Source organism: Narcine bancroftii, chromosome 12, assembly GCF_036971445.1.
Source record: "Narcine bancroftii isolate sNarBan1 chromosome 12, sNarBan1.hap1, whole genome shotgun sequence".
NCBI lineage: Eukaryota > Metazoa > Chordata > Chondrichthyes > Torpediniformes > Narcinidae > Narcine > Narcine bancroftii.
Window position 1 is genome coordinate 90,844,475 of NC_091480.1, and position 23,249 is coordinate 90,867,723.

The window sequence follows — 23,249 nt, forward strand, 5'->3', positions numbered from 1 at the left end:
GTCCAAAGCGCTAATTATCACACAATTGTGGACTTTGTCAATGCACATCAGCTGGCAGTCAATGCTGCAACCATTGAGAATTTTGGCAGGAAAGCCAAATTAAATAATTTCTCAACTAGGGTTTTTAGACTGTAGGCATGTAAAGGCACAATCAAGGAATTTTCCCACTACACGGCCAGTCTAAAAACAAATGTGCAGGAATTTTGAGTCAATTCCTGCCCCATGATTTATCCTGCAGGACCCCTACAACTTTTTGGGGGAAGCCTGCAATGTAAATCGTACCGGAAAAATTTGTTAACAGTCATCTGCTCTACTGCACGTCCAACCACCGGGACCGTTGCACTCAGGTACTTGCACCCAGTGTGAAAGACCTCACGGGCAGTAATTATGTTAATTTTTTCAGCTATTGTCCTGACATTGCAGTCTAAAAAACATTAACAATTCGTGTTCACTTTTCTTACACATGACACTGTGGAACCGTAAGCAAATCAGAGACAAACTGAAAAGACACCATATGAGTGAAGTTTAGGGAAAGGTGGAATTGTCCTCATAAAAAAAAATGGAAGAACAAGATTTTATTCACTTCCGCTTAACAGTGGATCAGGAGTTTGAGAGCATACACCAGGTCAGTGCCTCTACTTCCTCAAGAGATTGCGGAGGTTTGGTATCACATCAGAAACCCTGGCAAATTTTTACAGATGTATGGTGAAAAGTGTGATGACTGGCTGGTATGAAGATACCAGTACCCTTGAATGTAGTGGACACAGCCCAGGACATCACAGGCAAAACCCTCCACACCATCAACGGGGAAAGGTGTCATCGGAGAACAACAGCAATCATCAAGGACCTACACCACCCAGCACACACTCAGTTCTCACTGCTAGAGGTATCGGTGCCACAAGATTCACACCCCCAGGTTCAGGAACAGCTGCTACCCCTCCACCGTCAGACTCCTGGACAACAAACTCAATCAGGGACTCATTTAAGGATTCTTACTTCTGTACTTATTTTTCTCTCTGTATTGCACAGTTTACATTTCTTTATTTGTTGACATGTTCATTGAATACAAAGTTTTTCTTGCACTTCCAATAACGTGATTCTGCCTCGCCTGCAGGAAGAAGAATCTCAGGGACGTCGTGATATCATGTATGTACTCTGACAATAAATTTGAACTTTAAACTTCGAGATTTCAAAATGTATCAGAAAAATTAAAGGAGTTCGCTAATTTGTGATTGCACAAACAGAGCCTGGAGTTGCATTTTCTGAGCCTCGAAGGCATGGGTGAGAACATTTTTTCCCTTCACAGCCGGACTATTATGGGTTCAAGACCAACTCCAGACATTTGTGTGTGAAGGTCAAAAGTTTTCAACGTGCAAAAATTAGTTTGCATTCATTACCCACTCACCTGCTACACAGTTACCTCATGTTCTCTGGTGAGAATGTTGTTGGAGAATGTGTCCACCATCCTTTATAGGGAGATTTTATAGGAAGTGACTGGTGACCATGACTGATAATCATATTGCCAGGCCAGAAAGGAACAATGGAAAGCAACCAACAGTGGCTGATCCATGACCCAGGCTTAACCAAATGATTTTAAAAAAGCTTTGAATAGTTACAGATGTCCCTGACATTCAAAAATAACACTAAAAACACAAGGATATTTTACAATACTAAATGAGGGCTTTTTCTTAAGAAGGAATGCAAATTAACCAATGTAGAGCTTGATGTCTATAACCAAGGAGTCAAACACAAAAGTATGTAGACACCGGAATTGAAGTAAAAACATAAGGCTGGAGAAATTCAGCAGGTGAAACTGTACTTTATAAAGCAAAGGTAAAGATACACAACCAATGTTTTGGGTTTGAGCCTTCATCAAGGTATTATGGTATCAAAGAGACAGGTAAGGTTCATTTCAGTAAAAGAAAGCTGAATATCAAATCTGATAGGAAGACAGCAGGCTAATTTCGAAATTCACTGACTTGAAAACTTGTCTGCAATATCACCATCACACAGAATTCACAAAACTACATTTCTCAATAACCTGTGACTGTGTAGCTCAGTACTACAAATCTGCAAATGATACCATGGCAGTGGGTTGTATAAAGGAAGGGGATGAGTCAGCCTACAGGATGGAGGTTGAAAACTTGGCTGAATGGTGCACCAACAACAACCTTGCACCCAATATCACCAAAACTTAGGAGCTGACTTCAGGAAAGAGAAGACAGGTATAAAATCCAGTGATCATTGGGGGGGGAGGGGGGGGGGGGGGGTGGGAACACAGAGGTGGGAAGGATGAGCAAGTTTAGATTCTTGGGAGTCATCATCTTGGGAGATCTTTCCTGGACCCAACATACCAAAGGAATTGTGAAGAAAGCATGTCAGTAGCTCTACTTCCTCAGGAGCTTGATGAGGTTTGGTATGACCCCAGAAACATTGGCAAATTTTGACAGAGCTCTGGTGGAAAGTGTGCTGACCGGCTGCATCATGGTCCAGTATGGGAACACCAACACCCTTGAGCGTAAAGCACACCAAAAGGTGGTGGACACAGCCCAGGACATCAAAGGCAAAATTCTCCCTACTATTGAGAATGCTGCCATTGGAGGTAGCAGCCATCATCAAGGACCCACACCACCCCGCACACACTCTGTTCTCGCTCCTGTCATCAGGAAAGAGGTCTAAGTGCCACAAGACTCACACCCCCAGGTTTAAGAACAGCTGCTACCCCTCCACCATCAGACTCCTCAATGACAAACTCAATCAGAGACTTGTTTAAGGACTCATAAATGTGCACTTTACTGATTTTCTTTTGTTCTCTCTGAATTGCACAGTTTGTTTGCATTCATTATCTGTTTACGGTTCTTTTAGTTGTTTACATGTTTACATTGTGCGCAGTTTTTTTTTGCACCAATTAGTGGTTAATCTGCCGCACTCGCAGGAGAAAGGAATCTCAGGGTCGTATGGTGTCATGTATGTACTCTGACAATAAATCTGGAATTTGAAAACCTAGATGTTAGAGCATAATATTGATTAATGAATGAATCAATCGAATATTCTAAATCCACAAACTATCATTTCATTACCATTTATATTGCACAGACTATTCTACTCAGATGCAGAACTAATGTAACATCACTGATGAGCATTGACGATCCCCAGACTGCCTGTGCTTCATGTATCTGTAACAACTAATAGTTCAAAAGAATTATTTACATTAACTGCGACAGTGAGCAGAATTAGATTTAACTTTATATTTAGCAGATTAATAACTTACAGCACATATTTCTTATAATTATCTTACCAGACATTCATCACCATAACAGGCCCTTCCATCCCATGCCATCCCAAATAGACCAATCCCTGAGAACGGTGGTATGGAACGAGGGCACCCACGCAGACCCAGAGAGAATGCACAAACTCCTTACAGACAGTGCAGCATTTGAACCCGCGTCACTGGCGCTGTAATAACTTTTCTTTTAGAAGTCGATAAAGAGCAGTATTTTGGGCCAATTAAAATTCATGGAAGATGAGATAGAAAAATAATGTCTTTGACAATGAATGACACAGACAGAAATTCCAGCAATCAACAGAATGGAAGTCTTATACAGAAGGATGGCCAGGGTGATTTACATTAGGAAGCTCAGCTCAAGATCAAATAGGATGCCAAAACTATGAATGGTCTACAAGGTAACCCCAATTACTTAAGAGCGACTGCAATGTAATTGGAGCATTTAAGTCATTTATGACATTCTTTTGAATTGATGCACACCCAAAAAAAATCACACTAATTCATAACAATTTAGCCAATTAAATATAACAGCTCAAATGTTATTAGTACAAGGTGCACTGATTAGAAAATTAAGCATTTTACCAAGATCTTGGAAATGTAGTCAGAAAAGGAAAATTAGAAGCATTATTTTTTTTCTTTAACTTATTGGACATTTGGATTAATAGAGGCTACAATAGCTTCCAAAATTAAGATTTGGGGAATCACAAATTAAGCTATTTTCATTTTTAAACTACTTCCTCTTCAGGAATCTATGGTATTTTACTTAGAGCTTCACTCCATTTTCCATTTCTTAAAATGTTTGCAATATCTCCATGAGATGTCCCATTATTGCTTCATGAACCACAATCGTTCAAAGTGTCAAAGGCCACTGAACCAGGATAGACTTCGATGCAAGAGCATCCTGATGTTTCACTAAATTTACCCTGCTGTTTTGATATCTCAAGAGTGAGTTAATATTAATCAATACAAAGACTTGGCTGATCAAGTGAAGTGGCAATGTCAACAGACTTTATAAATGCTCATTTCACATGGAATAAAATGAAAAATTATCAAGATTAATGCATTTTGCAACTTGAGCACAATTTAACACAATTATCAAACCCATCAAACCTTCACCAGAATCAATAATTATCTTGGTTATGTTTCATCTAATTGGTGTACATTTTCCCCCACTGAATCAGTAATGAAAATGACAAAATCAGATTTATGATTGGATTGCTTTGATGGAACTCCTTCACAATCCACCACACTGATTGCAGCCCACAGAATTTTGGGAGCTTTTAAGCAGTAGCTTTACAGTTATTAAGCTCTCATGTACCACACTATCCTCTAAAGAAAATCCCTCACAGACCACTTCACTCTGTAAATAGGTAGAGCATTTCTTTGGCATTGGACACTTGAACACTTCTATTTGGCCGTCCACAAAGTCTCCATCACAAAAAATAAAATCAGATGCTACATATATAATGCTAGATTTTCAAAGCCTGAGGTTGCTTGGCAATAATTACAAATGATCATGCCATTGAAATTTAATTTGTCCTTCCAACATTTCCTGACCCTTCCCCCAAATGTTTCTAGTAGTCTGTTTTTTCACTTCACAATAACTTTTCATCCTGATATAGATTTCACTGTTGAAACGATTGGTGAGGTGCCAAGGAGTCAGTAATGCTGGTGATGGCAGCTATACAGCAGGATAATTAAGTGAACTGAAACTGGGGGGGGAAATGGGATGTTATGCAGTAGGGAAATTCTCGGCAGTTAGAGCATGTTATTAGGTCGGCACAACACTGTGGGCTGGAAGGGCCTGTACTGTGCTGTAAATTTCTATGTTCAATGGAAATCTATTGAACAGAAGAGTCACCAATCAGTCATTCCCAGATTAACGGTGCACAAAGAGATGACAAATATTTCCTTTTGTGATTTAGGACTTCTTTCTAAAAATAAATACGTCCCTTCCAGCCCACGAGCCCATGCCATCCAAATACCCCAATTTTACCTCTCCCCACCCCCACACCATACGTTTTGGAAGGAAACTGGAGCACCTGGAGGAAACCTATGCAGACATGGGGAGAATGTACAAACTCATTACAGACAGCGCCAGATTCGAACCCGGGTCGCTGGTGCCGTAATTGCTTTGCAGAGTTACGCTTTTACTTGCATATAGGAAGTATCCACTAGCAGGTCCAAACACATCAACAGATGTTTATTCCTCGTTATAATAATGTTAGAATTTCCCCTTAACTTGCAACTCTGTGGAACAAAGGTGGTATTATTCTTTAAACTAGCACATTGGAAACCTCACATTCTCAAAAACAGAAGTCTGCATTTTGAAACACAACAGCTTTCTTAAATTGTTGCAGAGATCTTGTCAGATTTAATTACTCCCCATGAAAATCAGCTGAGAGGCCCATTGCCCGATCATCAATCCCAAATGGAATGCCAAGTCCTGGTACTCAACTCACCATCAACCCTATTCCCAAGGTCAGAGGTCAAGTGCCTGGCTCACTCTCAGCCCTACTCCTAGGACAAGACACTTGGCAAGCAGCTCACCATCAGTGGTATCATGAATGAGTGGAAAGCGATGAAAACGGGATCGGCATCATCCAATTGCATTTTCCAAACACACTGGTTTTTGATACGCTTTTGCAAACTATCCTGCATGCATAATACAGAAATCAAAAGGTTAATTATCTTTTTTTAAAAATTTTGGATGGCAATCATTTGTACGCAACAAAGGGTTGGACCATAAATCAATGACAACGTTTGTTTAGAAGTAAATTTCTACAATGGAGCTAAAAAGACAAGAAACCCATAGATGGTCAGCTTCTCAACCAATATACAGAAGGTTTTAACATTTTAAAACTTCAGTAATGCAAATTGAGTGTTATTTACGTGATACAAGGGGAGTTACTTCTTAGTCAATTTGATGTTGACACCTCAAGAGCACTGAACGCATGGTTAGCCCATATCAGTGCCAACGTGGTTTTATTTAAAATCCTGTGACCACAGAGTCTGGGCCTGTGTTCGGCAGCAGCCTCAAGGGGGTGCAGACTCCGAGAGAGCAGCAGCCTGGCGCAGGGCACCAGTAATATGGAGAACACCGCACGCGCGCCCCCCCCCCCCCCACCACTCAGTTGAGTAGAAGCAGCAGAGGAGACGACCAGCTCTGCAGTTGAAGGACACACACAGACCTGAGGTTGAGGAACTAAAGCCAGGTACTTAGGCTGCTGGAGGCTGGCTCATGGGAGCCGGGTGTCGGAGCCAGGATTCGAGAGGATGCCGATGGGCCCTGGGTGATGAAGGCTTCCCCACTGATTCAGAGCTTTGGATCTGGGCTTGGGTTCCTGATGGTTTGAACTGAACTGAAGTCTTGTGTGGCTGCAGATGCTGCGGGAGTACTGGTGGTGAATCCACGGACACTCGGTGACTCTGAGGGAGGGGATTCTCTTTTGCTTCTCTTTCTCTGACCGTAATGCTAATAGCGAATCTTTATATGCCTTATGGCAGACTAAAGGCAATTTTGTTTAATATTGCATTTGTTTTATTACATGAAAATAAATAGTATCTGATTTGAATACCCACATTTAAAGAGTATACATCCTGAAGTTGAGGTTTCCTTAATTGTTTCATCATTCTTTAAATATATGATTTATTTATTGCTACAAAGCTTTAACAATCACCAAAAACAAGGTCTAGAAGATTTTACATAACATTTAACTTACTCGAATGTACTTTAAAGATAAATAAATCAAAATAGCAGCCAAACCAGCTTTTACATTTGACTATTTTGTATATCAAATGACTGGATCTCCTAGGCCAAATCCCAATCTCTACTTCATTGTCTAATACGCACCACTGGCTGCGAGTTTATTTTCACTTATTTCAAAATATTTGGTCAGATTTCTTCTTGCTCACAGAAAGATTCACAATCATTATTTGTAGACATCAAGTAATAAAGTGCAAAAATTTGAAACTGCTACCCATATCATTTAAAATGTGTCATGTCAAAAATTATGGCATTTCCTTCAATCTTCCCTCTGCAAATGTCTTCATCCAATGGAAAGATTTTGCAATTGATGCTGGAACTTGCAAGGCCAAAAAAATAAAAGGTAAAATTTAGCAGCTTAAGGCAGTGCCAGTACTTCCCCTGCAAACACTAAATCACCAGGAGAATTGATCCCAGGAAACTACCCTGCATATTCCATGAGACTCACATCACAATTAAAATTCTCAAATGTTTCTAGAACCATCATAGCTTTGCCATTTAAAAAACACACACACACACAAATGAAGGAGTTGATAAAAATCTAAGCAAAGCTTTATCTTGTTAAACCTTTTAACTTTTTTCCCCCATTATTTTCTTATGATACGGAAAATGCTCTTTAGCCCAGAGCCCGTGTTGGTTCTCCAAACAATCCCACTTCCTCACTAATTTTCCTGATAACCTATTCTTCCCACATACCCCATTAATTTTGCCACTCATCTATATAATATCCACTGGCCAATTAACTATCAAGCTACACATATGGAGTAAACCAGAGGAACTGGATGACAGGGAGAACATGCAAACACCACACAGACAGTGCCTGAGAGCAGGATTGCTCTCAGGTTTATTGGAGCTACAAAGCAACCTATCAATTTACCAGATGGTTTTTAAAAATCTCCAATGCTGGCATGTAAATTGCATTGTTGGTGTGTTGCCATTCAGCAAGCAAAACAAGACTTTCAATTTACTTTCACTTGCAGTTATTCCATTATCCAACTGTATTTTAGATAAATTTCTAAATTGTTTTTCCATTATTTACACATTATTTCCATTATATACACATATACAGGCTTGTGTCAAGGTTGAACAAACTAGGGGTTTTATCTGGAGCGAAGAAAGAGGCAACAGGATTGAGAAGCGTAGGTAAAGTGGACAGCCACCACCTTTTTCCCAGGGCGGCAGTAGCCAATACTAGTGGAAACTGGTTAAGATGAGTGCAGGAGAGTTTCAGGGAGCTGTCAGAGATTTTTTAAAAATTTTAATGCACAAAATAGTGAATAGCACTGCTAGGTGTTGTAATTGAGGCTGATGTGATAGGGAAATTTAAATGGCCCTTAGATAGGCACATAGATTAATAAAAAAATAAGGAGGTGTGGACATTGAGAGAGGGACGGGTTAGATCAGTGGTTCTCAACCTTTTTCTTTCCACTCACGTACCACTAAGTATTCCCTACGCCATTGGTGCTCTTTGATTAGTAAGGGATTGCTTAAGGTGTGAGTGGGAAGGGAAGGTTGAGAACCACTTCTCTAGACCCAATTGTTACTGAAATATTTTGCTTGAGAAAAATTGTCATTTGCCCATTTCCTTTGGAGTTTTGAAACTGTGCACATAACGAGTCAATTAGGTACAATTTAAATAGTGGTTTTCAACCTTTTTCTTTCCACCCACATACCACCTTACTAATCACTGAGCGCCGAGTGGCATAGAGGATACTTTAAAGTGGTATGTGAGTGGAAAGAAAATAAGTTGAGAACCACTGGGCTAGATTGATTGTGGAGCTCAATATTGTGGGCTGAATGATCGGTGCTATGCTGTTCTTTAACATTCTATTCTGGTTTGCTTTAATGTTGCTTTTGTCAAATTGTGTTTCACAGATTAACTACTTCAAAGGAGGGTTAGAATGCTGCAAAAAAAAAGGTTAATTAACTGACAAAATGTCATCCATTCTCTGTGATCTTGATAATGGTCCTTGAAGTAATTTCCATTCAACAGAAAACTGCAACTTCTAATTACAAGCAAGAGAGATTCTCAGGGATCAGAAGTTTGGCCTTGAGTGGACAGCTTATTTCTTGCTCCTATCAGACTTGTAAATGCATCGCATACACGCAAGATAATGCTCCCTTCCAACTGATCTTTCTGTCATGCTGCAACTCTGTACAGTATTTTTAACTGCTGTACTATCCATGTGTTAACTAGACAGACAGCTCACAGAAGGGACCTTCTCACTGAACTTCAGTATGTGTGACAATAGACCTGAACAAAATCACATTTGAACCAAAATAGAACCGGAACAGGTGCATTACTACGATTGCTGCAACAACTGCTTTGTACACGTTGGAAATTAATCAATGCAGCCGGAAGATACCACCACAGGAGTTTGTCAGGATAGGGTCTAGTATCTATAAACCACCCTGACATTCCTTCCACACTAGGGTCAAAAGTGGGGATGCCCATTAATAACTTCGCAATGTTAAGTGCATTCGCAACTTTTCTGAAAGTAACTGCCTCAACTCTTTGGCAGACCACAACAGATTTCATTCTTTTCATTTGGAGTTAGATGAAAACTTTTGAACTGCAAGAGGTGCAAAAGGGAAATCCAACCGCTTTGGATTCGAGACTTCATCGCAAAAGTCTTGACCTTAACACGATTTAGGTTGCTTGCTATTACTGGAACAAGTTATACAAAGTAAATTTACCCCAAGTCTCAGGAAATAATCAAACTTTGTTTAAATAAAGTGGATAATAATGTTTTGTTACCATCGATTTTTAATAGTACAAAAAAGGACAAAACTCAATGCATAGGGATTTTAAAAAAAAATTTCAATAATCAATAAGACTTTCTGCTCAAAAAACCTTATGATTTTATTGACAGATTTTCTAGAGTTCCTGAATAAAACAAAAGAGTAAATTCCATTGTATATTCTCGATTAGAAACAGGAATTTATTCCCTCAACTGGGCAGCTTTCCAGTGAGTTTTTTTGAAGGGATGATATGACTTGAACAGCAGGGCATAATTCTCCAAAAGAAAAGTTTTATTCTGAAGTTGAAGTCAGGAAAGGAGCAGTGAAGTAAAATTAATTATTCTTTTAGAAAAGCACTCAACTGTCTCCATGAATTTTTGAGGAAAATAGCATTTGACAAGTTTACAAGTGCTTGAGACATGAAGTCACAAATCTGGACCTCCAGTCTGTTCTTTTGAAGATCAAAATGAGAGGAATAGCACAGAACCACTGGCCCAGGGTCAGGGTGTGGTGCGCTGTTCGCCAGAATCAGATACACACAAAGATAAAGACTGTACAACAGGCTTTAATCCACAAAGACTTCCACAGAGGTAGGCTGGCTGTGGCTGCAGCAACTCGACGGCGCAGACTTATATCCCGGAGGCCGGCCAGGTGTTGTCCTGTTCCCCCTTACATTCCTGCAGGTACAGAGGTTTCCCCCTGCAGTAGGTCGGTGGTGTACTACCACACAGGGAAATCAGTAACATAGGATGAAGATGAGCGGGAGAAGAAATTCAAAAGTAACCTGAAAGGTACTTCATTTTTACACAGAGGATGGTATGGAATGGGCTGCCAAAGGAGATGACTGAGGCATGTACTATTGCATGGACAGATACATAAAGAGGATGGGTTTAGAGGAATAAGGGCAAAACACAGTCAGGTGTTGGGTCATAGATCCGGTTTCCATGCTGAATTCCACTTTCAACTGAAAGATAAAGGTTGGTTATACTAGTTGACATGTGCAGTGATGCTGGGTGACCACAGGCAGAAGGCAACATCATATTTAAGAAAGTGGTCTTAGCTATGCAATAATTAAGTGGTTAATTTGGCTCAAGAAAAATGATCATGGCTCTGATAAAAACCCTTACCAAGAATTACTTTGAAACAATTAATTAAGAGATACAGTTAAAATCAAAATGACAATTTATTTGCCCGTGCCTGGATAAAGGAATGAAAAAAAAATTGAGTGTTGACTGATTACTACAGGTGCAGAGAATGACTGAACTCCCAAACCACCAGATGCAAAGATTAAATCCTATCTGAATTGCATGTATTCTCTGTACATTATCAACATCCAAGCATAAATGAATTAGTCAGAAATACTGAGGTGATAAAATCTGGTCACAAGCCAAGTATTCTGTGAATGGCTCACCTCTTGACACCCTAAATCCTTTCAACTATATCCAACATCCAGGTCCAGAGGATAGTACAGCACTCTCCACTTTCCTGGATGAGTGCATCTCCAACAATATTGAAAAGCGCTATGCCGTCACTGACCATCCCATTTGATTGGCATTCCATTCAAAATCCTAAACTTACTTCCCCTCTAACATTGGAAAACCCTTGCTACAGTGTGTACCGTTAACACAACGTTATTCAGCCAGGGTACTATGAACCCACTCCCCCAATGGATTATATCAAGAATAAGGACTGAAGGCACATGGGAATACCGCCAGTGGCAGGTTGCCTTCCAAGCCACACATCACCCTGACTGTTCCTTCACAATCATCAGGCCTAAATTCTGGAACTCAGGGATTGTTTAATATACCAGGATTGAAGTGGCTTCACCACCTCCTCAAACTGATTAAGGATTTTCCACACAATCCTGGCAGCGCCAGTGTCACCCGCAATCTGGAAAAAGTGTATACTTTGTGAACATTTTGTACGATTTCAGATTGTGCCCTATCACTGGCAACTAAATGAAATAGCCCAGTTTATGGGCTTGAAGATTTGACCTCTTGAATAATCTTCTTTAAATAATCAACAGAGAATTATTTATCCTCAATAAATCAGTAAATATTTCAACTGTTTCCGGATCAGACAGATTTCTAAGACCATCAACTACTAGGTCAGCTATGAAAGCCCATCCGCTTACAAATCATTTCAATAACTGCCACAGAATGTTGCATTGCCTCAAAACCTTTGACTACATTAGCCAGAAGGTTCAAGCTGATCACTCAATTATGATGGTTTAATCTCAAGACCCAGGTCCAGAAAAGGTTGGACATATTTAGTTGCCACCTCATCTTTACACAATATTATTCACCGTTGAGATTTAGCAATTTCATCATCACAGCAGTAAAATGTTCTCATCTATAACAGCGTCAACAATTGATCCCTGAAATATGGCCAAATTTACATTCAGAGTTTGCAAAATATTACACCCTGTATCATTAACATCTATGGAAGAAGATCATGCAAAAAAGCTGCCCTTTCTGAGGTTGCTAGTCAAAATGCAGCTTATGGTATGAAATCAGCAAGTTCACAAATCATACCCAACACAAGACCTGTGTTAGCCACCAAGTGGCTGTGGCTTTGTCCAAAAAATGCGGTGGAATACCCAAGTGTGCATGCAAAAGGCATTCTGCCTGCACATTTAGTGGCAGCTAATGCATAGCCATTCTCTCCTGCACACAGAGGTTAAAATTCATTCAGAAGTATGTTCACTTACATCGTGAATTACTTTTGAACTAGGAGCCAAAATAGAATTCAAATAGAAGAGCAGAAATGAAAACCAATGTCTGACCACTACTTCTGAAATAATTTTGTTCCAATAACCCGCAGGTAATTGGCTCAAAATAATAAACCTGCTTTATTAATCTGTATATCTGCCAATAAAATAGTTTGGAGTTCAAATATAATTCTTCAAGAACACAGAATTTTCTGGCACTTGATTATATGGGTGTGTGTGTGGGTGGGTGGGTGGGGGGGTGGGGGGGTGTTTTCCCATGCCCATAATTGTATTTTCCTCCTCCCATCTCTTTATAAAAGCTCATGGACAGGACAGTTTGTTTTAAAGTATATTTGCAATGTTTTCCTTTTAAACCCTTTCACCTTCTCTTTGAGAAGATTAATGGTCTCTGTTATTCTCTCCCATTAGAAAAATGGCTGAAATAAAGATTTGTCAGTATTGAGGGGTGTGGGATCAGAGCCGACAACTTTAATACTGCAGGATCACCACTGACTAGAAAAGCTTTCTGGGTCAGCCATGTTAACACTGACTATAGGATGGATGTTTGGAGACAAATGCCTCACCCCTTTACCCGTGAACCATTCTGGTTCAGACGGCAATGGGACACTTGCAGGATCCCTGTATCTTCACCAACATTCAAGTACAGCATCAACACAAAATCTGCCACTAAACTCCATATCCACTTCAGTACATTGTGTATTTTCAAACCTGCAAGATTTACATACGCTCTTCCTTCCTCAGATCTCTTGTTGTCACGCCATCACCTGCTATTATACCTCATCGGTTAATTTCTTTGTCCTCGCTGGGTCAAACCACAGAATTCCTAGTTTAACATTATAACATCAGCACGAGGGCTTCATTGGCTGCAAGTGATGACCCAGGGCAGTTAGGATGAGTCACGAATGTGTTGTCTTGGCACCCAGCCACATCTGAATTTAAACACGCATGTTCAAAAAAGAAATATTGATTAACCGTATCCTTCAATGGTGAGCAGAAATATGACAGGGAACACTGCAACCTTCTTGCATTCGAGTTAATAGTACATCTTTTCAGACTGTTGCTTATTCCTGCAGCTGGGTGGTAGCTCAATGTGCAGTCGATCGTTACAAGTTTTCAGATTGCTCGCAAAAATTGCAGTCAAAACTCTTCAGTGGAAATTAGCATGTATTTAATTTTACAAAATTAATATCTCAGATCCGAATACCTATAATCTTATATGGCTTACAGTCTATTTATAAAACAGCTTCCAGGTAATTCAAGTTTCAGTACTTTGCTCAAGTTAACAACTTTTCGTCTGGCTGGATACCATTAATCAATCGTTTGACCCCGTGGAGACTATGCCTAGCCTAATCTTCAACTAATGATGAGGTGGAAACAATGTTGATTGGGGAAAGATTTAATAGGGTTCTGATTAAATCAGTTGTTGTCTTAATTGCAGTCAGTCTCACCTGCTTAAATCCATTCTGCACCTCTTTAGGTACCGCAGGTGTGTTATAAATTGCAGGGAAAGAAAAGTTCACTCTGGAGTTTGAATGAATGGATGACTGACATGTCATGATGTCCCTACAGAGGGGATGGTGTTTGCCAGCAGAGAAGCCAGGTAATAGAAGGGTCAAAACTCTTTCTCCATTTCCCACTCGATGATGGTAACACATTAAAAAAAAAGATGACAGTTTATGGAGGAAGCCTGTTAGAACTCTGACTGTCGCAATTAAAAGCACAGAGGAGTCCAATATGAATGGTGCGAGACCTTAAGCAGAGCTTTGAGCATGCTCTTTGCAGTGGTCCACAAAGAGCCGATGGAAGCAATGAGGAGGATGAAGTTTTTTTTCCTCTCAGCGTGGACCAGAGCCACGCCATGTGCGAGTCCTGCATAGGAAGTGCAGGATACTGCCACTATGGTTGTGGATGATATCCTTTCATGGCAGCAACGTTCTCGGATTTCACAAAGCTCACTCTGCCAGAGCATTTGCTATTACCCTTCAGCCACACCATCTGGACAGCTAGCATTAATGTAGAGATGGTGCAGACTGAAACTGGACCTTGATCGACTGCTATTCATGCTCGCTCTCCAGAGCCTCCTCTCATTCCCTTAATAGAACCATCACACTGGACTCACTGTACTGAAGCTCTATGATAGGCAAAGATGAATGGAAGAGGGACCTTATTGGAATGTGAAAGAGGTCATTCGTTTATTTATTTATTTCATTTAAAAATGGTTTGATTTCCAATTCCATCTCATCATTGAGAACTGAATGGGAATAGGTCAGCACCCTTCTTGTAACATTCATGCCCCAGTCAGTTGTAGCTTAATGCAAATGAGGTTTGTATTGTCGAAACGTTAATAGAGTTGAACATAAAACCTTCGAATATTAAAGGTGATGGGAAGAAATGTGCCCACTATTCATTAAGTCATGTGGCAAGGCCCATTCTCCATACCAACCAATAGTTTGGAGATAAACCTATTTCTAATTTTATATATATATCAAATTATTTCCTAACCCCAACCAACCCATTTTCCCTTGCAACCGTGTCTGCCTGTCCCGCGTCGGACTTGTCGGCCACAAACGAGCCTGACGTGCACAATTACCCCTCCGTAAAGCTTCGTCCGCGAAGCCAAGCCAAAGATTTCCCACCCCAAGTCTGACTCGTCAAAACACCTACTCCGTGGCGAACAGTGGAATTCGTCTCTACACAGAGCATCTGGAGGTTGGTATTCCAAACATGACAGCTATAATGGAAAGGAGCCTATGCCAATATAAAAAAATAACATTCAAAATCAATATTTAATAATAGAACTTTATGCTAGTTTGGATCAATTGCAATCTTCCCTTTTCTCAGAAGTCAAGGAGCCCATCATACAGTGGAAAGTTTGACAGCTTTCTTTCCCCCTGCAGTATCCGTCTCCCTGCGGACCTAGACTGTTCCAAAAAGAATGGTTATAATTTGTCTGGCACGCTAATCAATGATGCCAACTTCGATACCAAGAATCTGACAAACAGTGCACTGGCCGCGGCTCCCACCGATTGCGCCGCGGGGCGCGGAACTGGAATGGGGTGATCATCTTGAAGAAGATGGTCCCCCCCCCCCCCCCCGCAAGCCAAACCGTGCAGGGCGAGGGGGGCACGGGGCGCGTCTGATTTGGTGCGGTGGCACGGTGCCCAGCCGCAGCTCGGTTGCAGGTGTGATTTGAAGGCGAGGAGCTACAGGTTAGGGGGGGGGGGAATTTGATGAACATGCACCCACCCAGCCAGGTCCAAAAGAGAGACCCCCCCAACATTAAAACCAAGAAATGGCAACACTCACAGAGGTAAAATTGTGTGGACCACACATGTCCCCTCGGTATCTGCAGGACAGAAGCATGTCATCCAGCTGGTGGCCCAAGCGGTCCATGAAGCTCAGGCTGATGCCCTCCACGCTGCGAGGGGGTAGGAAGAGGCGGAAGTCGGAGAGCCTCTGGAACCACTGGCGCCTCTCTTCCTCGACGAGCTCGACGACCAGGGGTCGCGCCGTGCGGTTCTCGGTGAGGAGCCCGAGCCACTGACCCGCGTAGTACAGGTCGCTCTTGGTCAGCTGGGAGAAGCGGATGGGGTTGTTGTTGCAGAGGGTGAGGGCGGGGAAGTGGAGCTGTCGGGTCCAGTCCATGTGGAAGCGGGTATAGGAGGGGGAGGAGAGCAAGTAGAGGAAGCGGCTGGAGGACCAGGAGATGAGGAAGCCCAGCGAGGCGCACAACGCGAGCAGCCACACCGCCCGGCGCTGCAGGGAGCGCCGCTGGGAGCAGACGTACCTCACCCCGTGCACCTTCGCCTGCCTCACGAACGCCAGGGTGACCTCTCGCAGGGTCCCGGGCTGCCCCTTGGCCGGGCGGCGGCGCGGGGCTCTCGGCGAACCCGGGGCCATGGCTCCCCCAGGGGTCCCTCCGACCGCGGCAGCGTCCTCGAAGCAGAATTGCACTCGGCCGGTCCACATCCAGTCCGCCGGGCTCCGACCCCTTCCCCCCCCCCCCTCGCCCCCCTGCTTCAGGGGGGGGGTCGCAGGGCGCAAACCCCGGGGGCCCGCGGCACTTCTCCCCTCTCGGCGCCGCTGCTCTTCGGTTTAAACCCGGTCACCTCCATCTAGGGAAGAGAAGGGAAAGCCCCTTGTATTCCCACAACTTTCCTCCATAGGTGTTGCCGTGCGAGGGATTCAGCGCTCGACCACGCAGCCTCTCCCTCTCTCTCCCCACACACTAAACGCAGGCTCACACTCGCAAACACACACACACACTCACACTCATACACAGAAACAACTCACTCACACACACAGAGAAACAACTCACACACACACAGAGAAACAACTCACACACACACAGAGAAACAACTCACACACACACACACACACAGAGAAACAACTCACACACACACACACAGAGAAACAACTCACACACACACAGAGAAACAACTCACACACACACAGAGAAACAACTCACACACACACACACACACAGAGAAACAACTCACACACACACACACAGAGAAACAACTCACACACACACACACAGAGAAACAACTCACACACACACACAGAGAAACAACTCACACACACACACACAGAGAAACAACTCACACACACACACACAGAGAAACAACTCACACACACACACACACAGAAACAACTCTCACACACACACACACACAGAGAAACAACTCACACACACACACAGAGAAACAACTCACACACACACACACAGAGAAACAACTCACTCACACACACACACACAGAGAAACAACTCACACACACACACACAGAGAAACAACTCACACACACACACACAGAGAAACAACTCACACACACACACAGAGAAACAACTCACACACACACACACAGAGAAACAACTCACTCACACACACACACACAGAGAAACAACTCACACACACACACACAGAGAAACAACTCACACACACACACACAGAGAAACAACTCACACACACACACAGAGAAACAACTCACACACACACACACAGAGAAACAACTCACTCACACACACACACACAGAGAAACAACTCACACACACACACACAGAGAAACAACTCACACACACACACACACAGAGAAACAACTCACACACACACAGAGAAACAACTCACACACACACTCACACAGAGAAACAACACACACACACACAGAGAAACAACTCACACACACACACACACACAGAGAAACAACTCACACACACACACACAGAAACAACTCACACACACACACAGAGAAACAACTCACACACACACACACACACAGAGAAACAACTCACACACACACACACAGAGAAACAACTCACACACACACTCACACAGAGAAACAACTCACACACACACAGAGAAACAACTCACACACACACTCACACAGAGAAACAACACACACACACACAGAGAAACAACTCACACACACACACAGAAACAACTCACACACACACAGAGAAACAACTCACACACACACACACACACAGAGAAACAACTCACACACACACACACACACACAGAAACAACTCACACACACACACAGAAACAACTCACACACACACAGAGAAACAACTCACACACACACACACACACAGAGAAACAACTCACACACACACACACACACACAGAAACAACTCACACACACACAGAGAAACAACTCACACACACACACACACACAGAGAAACAACTCACACACACACACACAGAGAAACAACTCACACACACACTCACACAGAGAAACAACTCACACACACACAGAGAAACAACTCACACACACACTCACACAGAGAAACAACACACACACACACAGAGAAACAACTCACACACACACACACACACAGAGAAACAACTCACACACACACACAGAGAAACAACTCACACACACACACAGAAACAACTCACACACACACAGAGAAACAACTCACACACACACACACACACAGAGAAACAACTCACACACACACACACACACAGAGAAACAACTCACACACACACACAGAGAAACAACTCACACACACACACAGAAACAACTCACACACACACACAGAAACAACTCACACACACACAGAGAAACAACTCACTCACACACACAGAGAAACAACCAACTCACACACAGAGAAACACACACAACCAACTCACACAGAGAGAAACACACACAACCAACTCACACACAGAGAGAAACACACACAACCAACTCACACAGAGAGAAACACACACAACCAACTCACACACACAGAGAAACACACACAACCAACTCACACACAGAGAGAAACACACACAACCAACTCACACGCAGAGAGAAACACACAACCAACTCACACGCAGAGAGAAACACACAACCAACTCACACACACAGAAACAACCAACTCACACACACACACATACAGTAAAACGAATTCACACATAGAAACACAGAAAAAACAGAAACAGAAACACAGACAGAAAAAACCGTAAGTGACAGAGAAACGGAGAGGCAGAAAGGAGGGGACATGTACTCACACGGACTCATGCAGCCGTCTTCCTCGGCAATGAAAGTGCGTGATGTTTATCATTGGAAGGAGAACCCATGGTTTCCGCCGCTTGCTATCTCAGCGTGTTGTTATCCATTGCACGGTGCCCATACTTTCCCCCCCCTTCTTTCACGCAGAGTGCGGAGCGATCACCTCCGAGGACCGAGGGCACGGCGCCGAGTCGGCTCGAATGGAATCCTCGGTCCTGATGTGGCTGCCTCCTGGGCTTCACCCGTTCCCATGCCAATGCACCATCCCTCCTCCGCCCGCAACACGGAGCCACGAGAAGATCTCACTCTCACCAAGGTGCCAACCAAGGGAGTCGGGGGGAGGGGGGGGGGCAGCAGCCAATGGGTCGAAAGGGCAGGGAAGCTCCCTCGCCAATGGGCTGCAATGGGAGGGATGACGAGCTCTTCACCAGGCATCCACCCGGCCACTTTAACCCCTTCGCCGCCTCGGATCATCCTGGAGTTCGGAAAGAAAGCAACTTTGTCACCGGGTGGCAAGAGGGTATATATTTTTATTCAAATCTTTGCTGCGTGACCTGCTGAGTTTTTACTCCCGTCCCTCCTCGTTTGGCTGCAGAAAGGGAGAACCGATCCAAGTGAGACATTATTACGGAGCCATCGCACCGACTTTGCACGGATTCCGAAGCTGCAGACCAGAGAACAAGGGGGGCAGCCCCTCTCCTGCGGAAACACGTCCGACTTCTGTCTCTCCCCACTCCAGGGACTTGTGGTTGAATTCCATCCAACCGGGGGGATCGGAATGAGCTCGGCTCCCATTCCACTGTGGCACCGAGGCTGTGTTTTATGTCACGAAGCACGAAGTGGCTGGGAGGTGGAGTGGCCTCACTTTGTGCTCTGGTCCGCACAGCTACCGTGACCGACGCTGAGCCCGCCGCATCCCAGCCTTGAGCGACAGGCTATTTACTTTTGTAGATGCTTTGCTGCAGAGCTGTACCGAGAGAGAGAGAGAGAGAATCTCTAAAAAGGCTGCTTCACATCAGCAATCATCCTCCTGTCATCAAACTTCGGCTGGTCGAATGCTGTGCATGGAGCTGGGCCAGACCTTTCACTGGAAACCTTCTGATGCGAGGTCATCGACCCAGTCTGGCCCCTTGACTGTGGTTTAAATTTCACGTTTCCAGCCTTTAGATTTACTCAGCCCTTCGTGCTTTAAGCCTCACCTCACTGTTGCAAAATTCACTCCAGTGTGAACTCAACATCCACTGCTCGCCTCAACCCAACTCGTCAACACACACGATGACTTCATGTGTTTGATAAAACGTGGTGGCTCTCAAAAGGTCGTCCACTTGTTAAGAATGAAAATCTCAATAACTTATTGCTCAATTTAACATTTGTAAAGTTTGATCGTTTTAAAAGGTTTACAAGCCAAGTTGAAAAGGTATTGGTCCCACTAGGTTGCCCCTCTAAACAGAATAGTGTCTAGTGCTGTTGAGATAGGTCGACCTGCCCCTCTAAATCAGGAATGCTGCTTTGATTCCATGCTTTGTTGTGCTTTCCAAAAAGCAAATCTGCTAACATGAAGCCATTCTTGTGTGTCAAATTCCATTCCAATTTCCCGACAGATAACCAAAAATGAATACATAAAATAACATGTCACCTACGACGTGCTGGATCTTTGAGGCTGCGTTCCACCCGACAGTTGTAATTGGGGGTAAGCTCTGGCTGGGGATTCAGACCACATTTTCCAATAAATTGGGTGCATTGTTGAAAAGTACAAGAGGGAAGACTTGCATTTATGGATTCAGCCTACATTTTGCTCAGGTTCGTAATGTGGCTTATACATCTTTATCTTTGCTCCATAAAGTACGCCGTTTGAGCTGCTGAGTTTCTTCGGCATTGAGCTTCGCCAAGTGGTTAGGCCAATGCTGCTACAGGACCAGCGACCCCGGTTAGAATCCAATGCTGTCTGTAAGAAGTTTGTACATTCTTCCTGTGTCCATATGTGCTCCAGTTTCCTTTCAAAATGTAAGTTGAGAGTCAATTGGGTGGCACAGGTTTGAGGGCCGAAAGTCCTTTGTGTTTTACTCTACTTGCAATTATGTAGTGGTTTCCACAACCTGACAAATTTCAAAAATGCTACCCACTCAAATTAAATACTAAAATAGCAACAGGAACAGAACAAGTGATTGGAACTAATTGGAGAGCTCTTTCAAAAGGTAGGCATGGGCATATTGGGACGAAGAGAGATTTTAATCTAGTCAATAAATTGTCATGCATGGAATAATGTGCATTATGTGACTTTAATATAAAAATCTGTCCAGATGAAAGCAGGTTACTGATCCTTGTCCTAGATGGCTCTTCATGTAAGGAGTCACTGGGTTATACCAGCCATGAAGTAGCTGTTTATTCCATTTTGAAAATAAAATGGGCAACTGGAAAGTGGGAGCCTTTGAATCTGTTCTGAGGCAAAAGCTGGGTCCAGATCAACTGGGAAAATGGGCCAAGTCGAGGTAAAAAGAAGAGATTCTCACTTCTGGCTTCTCCCTAACTTGGCTTTATCCGCCCAGTATTGTGGGTTAGTGTAAATCACTGGCCTCCTGAGAGATAACACCAGCTTTAATATGTATTTAGGCCAGGCAAGGAGACAGCACTGCTGGAGAGAGGCCTGAAAATGGATAAAGAAAATGTAGATTGAGCCACAGAACTGGCACTGCAAGGGTGCAGTTTAAGCAACTCCCTGGATTTTCTGAATGTACATCTGAATGAAAAACCTGCAATGGTGCAATGTGACTTTCAAATTCATTGCTTCCCTTTGCCTGACAGAATATGATTGCTGATTTGCTGGCCCCCAGCTTTGTGGGGGCCTATTCGATGAACTGTCAGAGCCTGTTCAAAGCAACTGCTACCATTAGCTATGCATTTTGCACACATACAGATGCAGCAAAACAAATGTGAGGCAAGGATGTTGGTAAAAGTGCTTCCCAGCAATCTGAGCGATGCCTTGCTAATTCTTTATCAGGACTTGAGAGTTGGAACAGCAGGCTGTGCATGGTATTTGCCGATGATGTTATTCAAGAGAGGCAATACGGGGAAGGAACTTGAAAGGAATAAAGATTGAAGTAAAAAATCTGTAGACACCGTGGTTGAAGAAAAATCACCAATGCTGGAGAAACTCACCAGGTCAAACAATGTCCTTTATATAGCAAAGGTAAAAAAATACATAACTGACGTATAGACGGTTATAGATTGAGCGTGGAAAGCTATTGAAAATAAAGCTGAATACAAGTAAATCAAAGGTCTTCCAATTGAACATAAGAAATAGTTCCCTCAGGTTGAAAACTGGGACCTCTCGAGCAGCAAAGAGATAATGCATGTGACAGGTGGCCTACAATCATGAAGGTCATGGATTAAGTGAATGCTCACAGCCCTCTTCCTAGTGTCGATGATTCTAGAACTAGGTTTAAGCTGAGAGGAGAAAGATTTAAGAGGGACAAGGTTTTCTCACAGAAGGTAGTTCATACCTGGAATGAGTTGCCAGAGCAAGCTAGATGAGCAGATACAATGATGACATCCTAAAAAAAAATTAGAATATGGATAGGAAGGGTTTAGAAGGAAATTGACCAAATCCAGGCAAATGGATCATTCCAGAATGCCAAATTGCTTGACAGAGAAAAGTTAAACAAGATCGCTGCAGGCAGAGAGGCAATTCCGAGGGAACCTCGAGCCAGACTCAGATATGCACCAGCATATTTTGCAGATGACTACATCCTCCAAGGTGAAGCCGAACACCATAAATGGCTGTGAAGCTTCACTACCTGGAGCTGAACACCTTTTATGCTCACTTTGAAAAGAAAAACTCAATGGTACAAAAATGAGAATCCCAGCAGAAGCTGATGACTCTATGATATCTGTCTCTGAGGCCAATATCAGAACGTCCTTCAAGAGGGTGAACCCTGTTGGCGGACACAGGGGATTGAAAAGTTCTGCCAACCATTTAGCCAGAGTGTTCATGGTCATTTTCAATCTCTCATTGCTGTAGTTCTCATGTGCTTCCAAATGGTGCCAATCATACCGCTGCCTGTTACCAATTCATGATCCTCTCAATTTTGTTAGGGGCTAAAGAGACTTTGTTAGCACTAACAAAGGAACAACAATAGCAAAAATTCATCAGGTGATGGTTAATTAAAAACAATAGTTTTTATTAAAACAATAACAACATGATATTTCTTACTTATCTCTAAACAAC

The 23,249-nt window shown here is 42.9% G+C and overlaps 1 protein-coding gene across 3 annotated transcripts in view; it reads right to left on the reverse strand.

The window, feature by feature from the left end:
* asic2 (acid-sensing (proton-gated) ion channel 2) overlaps positions 1–19,355 on the reverse strand; it is a 287,552-nt gene extending 268,197 nt beyond the window's left edge. For all 3 annotated transcript variants that reach the window (XM_069904700.1, XM_069904699.1, XM_069904701.1), the window contains exons 1-2: positions 19,024–19,355; positions 15,832–16,640 (exon numbers count right to left, since the gene is read on the reverse strand). In XM_069904700.1, the coding sequence (XP_069760801.1) occupies positions 15,832–16,494 (663 nt within the window). In that variant the 5' untranslated portion in view covers positions 16,495–16,640; positions 19,024–19,355. The remainder of the gene's footprint in view (positions 1–15,831; positions 16,641–19,023) is intronic.
* Between the last annotated feature and the right edge of the window lie 3,894 nt (positions 19,356–23,249).